We start from the raw sequence: 9,356 nt of genomic DNA, 5'->3' as shown, positions 1-9,356 counted from the left end.
TTTTTTTTTCCAGTTTCCTTTTTCCCCCCTCTTCTTAGCTTTTTTTTATCTGCCATTATCTATATTCAGATCCTCAGTTTTTTCCCCATTTTTTAAGATTTTTATTGAAGTTTTGAGTTCCAAATTCTATCCTTCCCTCTCTGAGACAATAAGCAGTCAGATTTAGTTTATACATGTACAATTATGTTCCATATTAGTAATTTTTTCCAAGAAAAATTGAATAAAAGGAAGAAATGGAAGTGAAAAATAGCAAACCAGTCTGTATTCAATTATCAATTCTTTCTCTGGAGGTGCTTCATCATTGGTCCTTTGGGATTATCTTGGATCACTGTATTGATGAGAATAGTTAGGTCATTCATAGTTCATTGAACAACATTGCTGTTTCTTTGTACAATGTTCTCTTGGTTCTGTTCACTTCACTATGCATCAGTATATATGTTTTCTGGATCTTTCTGAATTATTTTGTCATTTTTTATAGCATGGTATTCCATTACATAAACCACATAACAATTCCAATCATAAACCACAGCTTATCTAACCATTCCCCCTTTGAAGTCCAATTCTTAGCCACTACAAAAAAAAAAGGTGCTATATTTTTGTACAAATAGGGCCTTGTCCTTTTCCTTTTGATGGATGTTTCTGGGATAGAGGCCTAGCAGTGGTATTGCTGAATCAAAGGATATGTAGTTTTATAGCCCTTTGGGTATAATTCCAATATAGCTTTTCTTTTTAACAGTAATTAATTTTTTCTGAACTTCACAAACACCAAATACAATGAACATTTCCATATACAAAGTAGAACAGAAAAAAAAGGCTATTAAACATATGGCTCAGGTATAGTTGATGATGGTTATATCTATCAGGTTTAGAACAACCTTTATTTGACTCTATACAGAACAGGTGTAACTCTCAAGGGACTAAGGAGCTACATGAACAAATAAAGAAATAAATAAGACAGTTGGTCAATTTGAATCTCCCAGGCTATCAGACACTATGGGTTGACCCATAGTGTATATTCTGGACATGCACTGTTAGAGTAACTCAGCAAAAACAGGAAGGCATGGGCAAGGACCAGATTTTGGGGAGACCTATCCCTTTTGAAATGTATTCTAGCCCTCCAGCTGCAGGAATCATGTCGATATTCCTCAACCTTCTCTGTGGAGCATTCTGTGGAGGAACTCTTCCTCTGGGAGCTCAAAACACAGGAATTTTCAAATTTGAGTATTTTCAAACTTGGAATTACACATGAAATAACCCCAAGGCTAGCAAAGTACTCCCAAGAACTCTCATTGGTTTGGAAATGAGGACCCTTCTGCAGTGACAATTTTCTGCTCTTGGGGTTATCCGGGAGGGAGACATCATCTGTTCTGGAAATCCAAGGTAAAGAAAATGACCCCCTCCTCTCCAGAGTTTTGTTCTTCTTATCACTTCCCATGGCAGGGAAATGGTTTTTGCAGCATCTAGTCCCCCTGAGTAATTGAATTTGAGACTGATTGGCAGCAGTCACTGGCATCCACTCAAGGGCTTCTCATGCCCCAAAGGCAGGGGTGTGTGTGTGTGTGTGTGTGTGTGTGTGTGTGTGTGTGTGTGTCTGTGTGTCTGTGTGTCTGTGTGTCTGTGTGTCTGTGTCTGTGTGTGTGTCTGTGTGTCTGTGTGTGTGTGTGTGTGTGAAGGGGGAGGGGAAGAAGAGAGGGCACAGCAGGTCAAGTGGATTAACTTTCCCCTTTTTCATGGAGGTTTTTCTCAGTTGACCTTGGTAAGGGATATTCCCCCAGAATCAAGAGCTCCACAATGCAGGGCTGGGGTGCTCGTTGCCCCTTCCTCTGCCAATGCGGCTTCCCACAAGCCAGGATGTGGCGCCTGCCCCCAAGGCAGCCATACGGAATACTTATTTTTAGTTTGTTTTTTTTTGCAAGGCAGTAGGGTTTAAGTGGCTTGCCCAAGGCCGCACGGCTAGGTCATTATTAAGTGAGATGGATTTGAACTCAGATCCTTCTGGCTTCTGGGCCGGTGCTCTATCCACTGCGCCACCTAGCCGCCCCCAAAAGGTATAGATTTTGGAGTATTTTTTAGTTTTTTGCAAGGCGATGGGGTTCAGCAGCCTGCCCAAGGCCACACAGCTCGGTCATGATTAGGTGCCTGAGGCCACATTTGAACTCAGGTCCTCCCAGAGCCGGTGCTCTCTCCCCAAGGCCCAAGGGGAAGGGGCCCAGGCAGGCGAGGAGCTGGAGGGGGTGGGTAGGCCCTCGGGCCGGGCTCCTGGGCCTGCTGGGGTCGGGGGTCAGGCTCAGAGCCTGGGCCGCCCCTCCCCCGGCCAGCTGCCTCCAGGCACAGAGGGCGGCCTTTGACCTCTGACCTCTGAGGTTGTTCCCAGCTGCCCCAGGGGCAGGCCCGGAGGCAGAGGGAGTGCAGGAGGCCACGGCTCTGGTAGGGGCGGGCAGGGCAGGGCGGGCAGGGCCAGGGGAGCCCGACAGGAGGGGGCAGGGTGGGCGGGGGCAGCCCCTCTGGGCAGGGATGCTCAGGCAGGCCCTCTCCCCAGGCGCCCGCCATGGACGTGTTCCAGAAGGTGGAGAAGATTGGCGAGGGCACCTACGGGGTGGTGTACAAGGCCAGGAACAAGCAGACCGGGCAGCTGGTGGCCCTGAAGAAGATCCGCCTGGACTCGTGAGTGGGGCCTTCCCACGGGGCGCTGCTCCCCAGGGCCGGCCAGCTCCTCCCTCGGGGCCCCCTGGGCCTCCACCCCAGACTTCTACCTCCCTCTGGGCTTCCCTGCGCCTAGGTCTGAGCCCCACTGCAGACCCATACCCAGGGTCGGGGGCCACGGGGGAAGGAGGCCCTTCAGATAAAGAGGACCGCCGGGCAAGGCCCTCGGACCCGAAGCTGCCCCCTGGGTTCCTACCCTTCCCCTCGTCCGGTCTCATCCCCTGCAATTCATCCCTTACTGCAGGGAAACTGAGGGCGTCCCCAGCACTGCCATTCGGGAGATCTCCCTTCTCAAAGAGCTTAAGCACCCCAATATTGTCAGGTAAGTTGGAGGGAAGAAGCCCAAGAGACTGGATGGGAGGGCCGAGCTGCAGGGCCCCCCTGACCCGCCTCCCCCCGGCTGGAAGGAAATGTGACTAGAGTCTTCCCACCAGGCTACTAGATGTGGTTCATAGCGAGAAAAAGTTGTACCTGGTATTTGAGTTCCTCAGCCAGGACCTGAAGAAATACATGGACTCGGCTGCAGCCGCAGAACTACCTCTGCACCTTGTCAAGGTACCTTTCGATGGGGACCCCCTCCCACCCATCCAGACGCAGCCATGCTGCCACTAATAATTCAGCGACCTTGTTGCCCTTGTGTCCTAGAGCTACCTGTTCCAGCTGCTCCAAGGGGTCAATTTCTGCCATTCTCATCGGGTCATCCACCGTGATCTCAAGCCCCAGAATCTTCTCATCAATGAGCTAGGTGCCATCAAGCTGGCTGATTTTGGGTTGGCCCGGGCCTTTGGCGTGCCCCTACGTACCTACACCCATGAGGTACTATGGGGTTAGGGAACAGAGCTCTTTTTGTATGTGGGCTGGACTGCTGCTTGACCATCAGAGCTGCCCAGAGTGGCACTGGCTTCTTCTGCCCCTACAGGTGGTTACCCTCTGGTATCGCGCCCCTGAGATTCTCCTGGGCTGCAAGTTCTACTCAACAGCTGTGGATGTCTGGAGCATTGGTTGCATCTTTGCGGAGATGGTAAAGGGGAACAAAGGAGGATCTTCAGGAGGGTGTGTTGAACTAGGCTCAGTCCTCTGGTCAGCCTGCTGGAGGGTTGAGCAAACTAGATGTACCTCACAGCTACTGAATCCCCCACCATAATCCTGGCAATGGGTTAGCTGAGAAGGTTCACATTGTGATCTTCCCCAAGTCCTAAAAGCTTACTCTGTTGAATTCTGCTTGGAGGGGTTGGGAGTAGAGAAAGTTGGCCCTGGGGGTGATAAGGAGTCCTCTTCCCTCCCTTCAGGTGACACGCAGGGCCCTGTTTCCTGGGGATTCTGAGATTGATCAGCTGTTTCGAATTTTTCGGACCCTGGGTACACCCAGTGAGGCCATGTGGCCAGGGGTCACCCAGCTGCCAGACTATAAGGGCAGTTTCCCTAAGTGGACCAGGAAGTCGATAGAGGAGATTGTGCCTAGTCTTGACCCAGAAGGCAAGGACCTGCTCATGGTAGGTGAATGAAGGGTGGAAAAGAAGGTGTTTGTTTCCAGCTATTCCTCCAGAATATGGTCCAGATAGGATGAGGGGGTTGTTCTGCTTTGGCAGGAGCCTATCCAGTCAGCTTAAGCTGATTCTTTGTCTTCTGCAGTTAACTTGCTCTTTCCTGCCTTATCAATTAGAGCCATTCCCCCTCTACAACATAGCTAATTTTTGAATGACACTTCAAAGTTTGCCAGGCTTTATGATTGATGCTCATAATGATCCTTTTAAAGGATTATTATTCCCCATTTTACTGATGAGAAAACTGATACTCAGAGCTGTCAAGTGATTTGTCTGGGGTCAAACAGCATGTAAATATATGAGTCAAGATTTGAACCCCATATTCCTTTTTTAAAAATTTTTTTTCTATTTCTTTATTTTTCCAACTATATGTAATGATAGCTTTCAACAATCTTTTTTTTTTCATTTTTCTCCCCCTCCCTCCCTTCCCTCTCCCCTTTCCCTGACAGAAAGCAAGGTAATATAGACTCTGTATCTGTAATCTTATTAAACATGGATCCATATTAATCCTGTTGTAAAAGAAGAATCACATCTAAATGGAAGAGGAAAAAAAATGACATAATTCATAAGATGACTTTTTTTTTTTAATTGAAGATAATAAGATTTGGTCTTATTTAAACTCCACAGTTTCTTCTCTGGATGTGAATGGTATTCTCCATCACAAGTCTTTTAGTATTATTTTTGATTATTGTAATGCAGAAATTGTCAAGTCCATCATTAGTTAATCATCACCCCCATGTTGTTAGCGTGTATAATGTTCTGGTTTTTTTCCTCACTTCACTCACTATCAGTTCATGCAAATCTTTCCATGCTCTTCTGAAATTCTGTCCCTCATAATTTCTTATAGAACAATAGTTGAATCCCATATTTCTTGGCACCAGATCCACTATGTTGAACCTTATTCCAATTCTCACATTTAAAATCTCTTGTAGAAAGACTTCCCTAGTCCCACATGTTCCAAAATATTTGCAGCAGCTTTTTTTGTAGTGGTAAAGAATCGGAAATTAAGAGAATGCCCATCAACTGGGGAAAAGACTGCACAAGTTGTAGTATATGAATATTATGGAATACTAGAATGAATTACAGGAACTGAGGCTGAGTGAAGGGACAATCAACCTTGATGGATGCAGTTCAGGGACTAACAAAGGATAATGTTATCCCATTCAGAAAAAACAAAATAAGATTTAAAAAAAAACACCTTCAGAATCTGAATATAAGGGGAGACTAGATGGAACAGTGGATAAAGCACTGGCCCTGGAGTCAGGAGTACCTGGGTTCAAATTTGATCTCAGACACTTAATAATTACCTAGCTGTGTGGCCTTGGGCAATCCACTTAACCCCATTTGCCTTGCAAAAAAACCTAAAAAAAAATCTGAAGGTACACTACATTCACTTTTGTTTGTTTGGGTTTTTACAAAGCAATGGGATTAAGTGACTTGCCTAAGGCCACACAACTAGGTAATTATTAAGTTTCTGAGGGTAGATTTGAACTCAGGTCCTCCCGATTCCAGCCACCTAGCTGCCCCACTACATTCACTTTTTAAAAATTTCTCTTATGTATTTCTTTCTTATCTCATGGTTTTCTTTCTTTTCCCTTAGTCCTAATTCCTCATGCTGAAAATGACTAATCTGTAAATATGTTAAACACAACAAATGTGTATGTGCAATATTTACCTGACTGTTCACTGCTGAGGGGAGTGGGGTGGAAAGGGAGGGTGGAAGGAAATTATGTAATATAAAAATATGCATATGCATGTGGATGAATGTTGAAAAACTATCATAACATGTATTTGGAAAAAGAAAATAAAATATCAATTAAAAAAAAGAAAAAAAGAAAGACTTCCCTAATTAGCAACATTGCACTCTGATCCTTGTCTGGAGCACATATGCCCTTGAGTTACACAATTAGCAATCTACATATGTTTATTAGTTACCAAGTCATTTTGCACTTCAATCAAGTACTTTGTGAACCTTAAAAGTACCATATAAATGTCAACTCCAATCATGTTGATGCATGCAGTTTCTTATCTTCTCAACTTAATAATTCCTTAAGTGTAGAGATCACATTTCCTTCCTCTGTATAAAAATGGATAACTCATATTTATACAGAATTTTAAGATCTTTAAAGCCTATATATATATATATATATATATATTATTTATATATACATAATATACATCTATATGTATATTAGAGACTGGATATGGATTTGAATCCTGACTTTGGCACTTATTACCTATGTGACCTTTAGGCAAATAGCTTAACCTTTCTGAATTTTGATTGTTCAAATCATTTAGTAGTGGCCAACTCTTAATGACCCATTTTTCTTGGCAAAGGTTACTAGAGTGCTTTGCCATATTCTTCTCTGGTGGATTAAGGCAAACAGAGTTTAAGTGACTTGCCCAGGGACATACAGCTAGTGAGTCTGTGAGACTGAATTTGAACTCATCTCTTTCTGACTCCAGGCCTAGGGCTCTTTCCCTTGAGCCACATTGTTGCCTTTATCTCAGTTTACTCATCTGTAAAATGGTGATAACAATAGTAATTATCTCACAGATTTAGATTTGGAAAGAACCTTAGAAATCTTCTGGTTTTAACCCCCTTATATATTTTTATGATGAACCATTCTGAACTTCAGTTTCCTCATCTGTGAAATAAGAACACTAAAGGTATTAACAGTGTATGTAAAGTACTGGGCAAACTTTAAAGTATTATCCATTTGATAAATGTTATTATTAATGGTTTCTAAGGTCCATGCTAGCTGCCCAAAAGTCCCAAAGAATTAAGCCTGAGGGAAGCTCTTTCTATATCAGTAATGTAAAACTCTAGGGAAACTGAAGCAGAAACTGGTTGGACCTGGTGTAAGCCACAAGAGCCACCCTCAAGGCCCTGCCTTCCCTTTTGGACCTTCAGACTCCACAGGTTCACCATCATATTTCTGGAGACAATGACATTTAAAAAAATTTATTTTTCTTTTTTTGAATTTTATAATTTTCCCCCATCTCACTTCCCCCCCCACAGAAAGCAGTCTGATAGTCTTTATATTGTTTCCATGCTACACACTGATCAAAATTGAATATGTTGAGAGAAAAATCATATCCTTTTTTTTTGTTAGGTTTTTGTAAGACAATGGGGTTAAGTGGCTTGGCCAAGGCCACACAGTTAGGTAATTATTAAGTGTTTGAGGTCAGATTTGAACTCAGTACTCCTGACTCCAGGGCCTGTGCTCTATTCACTGCGCCACCTAGCCGCCCTCTATATCCTTTTTTTAAAGAAATATTTTATTTATTTTGATTTTTTACAATTTTCCCCCTATTCTTGCTTCCTTCCCCCCACCCCCACAAAAGGCAATCTGTTAGTCTTTACATTGTTTCCATGGTATACATTGATCTAAGTTGAATGTGATGAGAGAGAAATCATATCCTTAAGGAAGAAAAATAAAGTATAAGAGACAGCAAAACTACATAATAAGATAATGGTTTTCCCCCCTAAATTGAAGGTAATAGTCTTTGGTCTTTGTTCAAACTCCACAATTCTTTCTATGGATACAGATGGTATTTTCCATCACTGATACCCCAAAATTGTCCCTGATTGTTGCACTGATAGAATGAGTAAGTCCATCAAGGACTTACATTGCTGTTAGGATGTACAATGTTTTCCTGGTTCTGCTCATCTTGCTCAGCATCAGTCCATGCAAATCCCTCCAGGCTTCCCTGAATTCCCATCCCTCCTGGTTTCTAATAGAACAATAGTGTTCCATGACATACATATACCACAGTTTGCTAAGCCATTCCCCAATTGAAGGATATTTACTTGATTTTCAATTCTTTGCCACCACAAACAGGGCTGCTATAAGTATTTTTGTACAATTGATGTTTTTACCCTTTTTCATCATATCTTCAGGGTATAGACCCACTAGTGGTATTGCTGGATCCAAGGATATGCACATTTTTGTTGCCCTTGGGGCATAATTCCAAATTTCTCTCCAGAAAGGTTGGATGAGTTCATAGCTCCACCAGCAATGTATTAGTGTCCCACCATTTGTCAATTGGGGAATGGCTTCTTGTTTTTTATTTTTTATAGATTTAATTCAGTTCTCTATTTTAGAAATGAATCCTTTATCAGAAATACTAGTTGTAGAAATTGTTTCCCAATTTACTATATTTCTTTTGATCTTGGTTACAGTGGTTTTATTTGTGCAAAAGCTTTTTAATTTAATGTAATTGAAATCATCTAATTGGTTTAATGTAATCAAAACTATCTAGTTTGTTTTTAATCATGTTCTCCATCTCTTCCTTGACAATGACCTTTATCTTAAGAAGAGCCTGTCCCAGCTTGAACTGGGTGGGGAGCAGGAAAACTCTTTGAGGAAGGGGAGAGGTTGGTTGACTCACCCATAGCTGTTGGGAAGAGACTTAGGATAGCTCAAAAGAATGGAGAGAAGTCTCTCTATAGGTTTCAACATTTCTCATTCCCAAGTTGGGTCATATCCTAATTATTCCTTGCAGATTAATTTCTATTCGATGTTCCCCCCACACAGCTTCCCTCCAAAATAAATCCTGAGATTAATTGGGATGGCCTTCTATGAATTTTCTGGATCTAGGCCCATGCATCCTGCTTTCTGCTCTCATCATCCTCACCACAATCCTAGGATTGGGGAAGTAGGCAGAAAGGGGCCATTAACATGCATATCTCTTTCCTTTACAGCAACTGCTGCAGTATGACCCAAACAGACGCATCTCAGCCAAGGCAGCTCTGACACATCACTATTTCTCTACCTGCAAGTCATGCTCAGCCCCACGCCAGTGCATGCTGGAGCATTTTTGTCATTGAAGGGGATGGGCATCCAGTTTCTACCCTCTTCCCTCTCCTTCTCAGACCCAGTACCCAAAGTCCCTTCTGCAGCTGCAGCTCTACCTATCTTTCCCTAAGGCTGGGGAGGAATTAGGGGCAGGATGGATTTTTATGGTCACCTGTGGCCTAGGGACTGTGAGGGGCTAGGTTTGGATTAGTCCCTCTACCAGGTTAGTGAGAATTCCCATGTTCTTTGTTGGGTTTGACAGAGTCACTTCAGAGAGGAAGACACAGCTGCTTCATAAGGGAGGGAG

General features: G+C 43.3%; 1 protein-coding gene across 2 annotated transcripts; it reads left to right on the top strand.

Moving 5' to 3' along the window:
* Positions 1-2,354: 2,354 nt before the first annotated feature.
* On the top strand, positions 2,355-9,181 carry CDK3 (cyclin dependent kinase 3). 2 transcript variants are annotated; one of them, XM_074224527.1, is made up of 8 exons: positions 2,355-2,427; positions 2,540-2,664; positions 2,948-3,025; positions 3,138-3,258; positions 3,349-3,519; positions 3,623-3,724; positions 3,993-4,196; positions 8,956-9,181. In XM_074224527.1, the coding sequence occupies exons 2-8, from the start codon at positions 2,549-2,551 to the stop codon at positions 9,079-9,081; spliced, it is 918 nt and encodes a 305-aa protein (XP_074080628.1). In that variant the 5' UTR covers positions 2,355-2,427; positions 2,540-2,548; the 3' UTR covers positions 9,082-9,181. The 2 variants fall into 2 exon arrangements, with proteins under 2 accessions (XP_074080628.1, XP_074080629.1); XM_074224528.1 differs by lacking the exon at positions 8,956-9,181 and adding an exon at positions 4,697-6,040.
* The last annotated feature ends 175 nt before the right edge of the window (positions 9,182-9,356 follow it).

Source organism: Macrotis lagotis, chromosome 2, assembly GCF_037893015.1.
Source record: "Macrotis lagotis isolate mMagLag1 chromosome 2, bilby.v1.9.chrom.fasta, whole genome shotgun sequence".
Taxonomy (NCBI): domain Eukaryota; kingdom Metazoa; phylum Chordata; class Mammalia; order Peramelemorphia; family Peramelidae; genus Macrotis; species Macrotis lagotis.
Note: the sequence above shows the minus strand (reverse complement) of the source record. Positions and strands in the feature narration are given on the sequence as shown.

What these genes read in the sequence shown, in the direction of transcription:
- CDK3 (XM_074224527.1), top strand. Translation starts at nt 2,549, where the DNA reads ATGGACGTGTTCCAGAAGGTGGAGAAGATTGGCGAGGGCACCTACGGG. An exon ending in AAGAAGATCCGCCTGGACTC is followed by an intron (nt 2,665 to 2,947) that starts GTGAGTGGGGCC and finishes CCCTTACTGCAG; the next exon opens with GGAAACTGAGGGCGTCCCCA. An exon ending in AAGCACCCCAATATTGTCAG is followed by an intron (nt 3,026 to 3,137) that starts GTAAGTTGGAGG and finishes TCTTCCCACCAG; the next exon opens with GCTACTAGATGTGGTTCATA.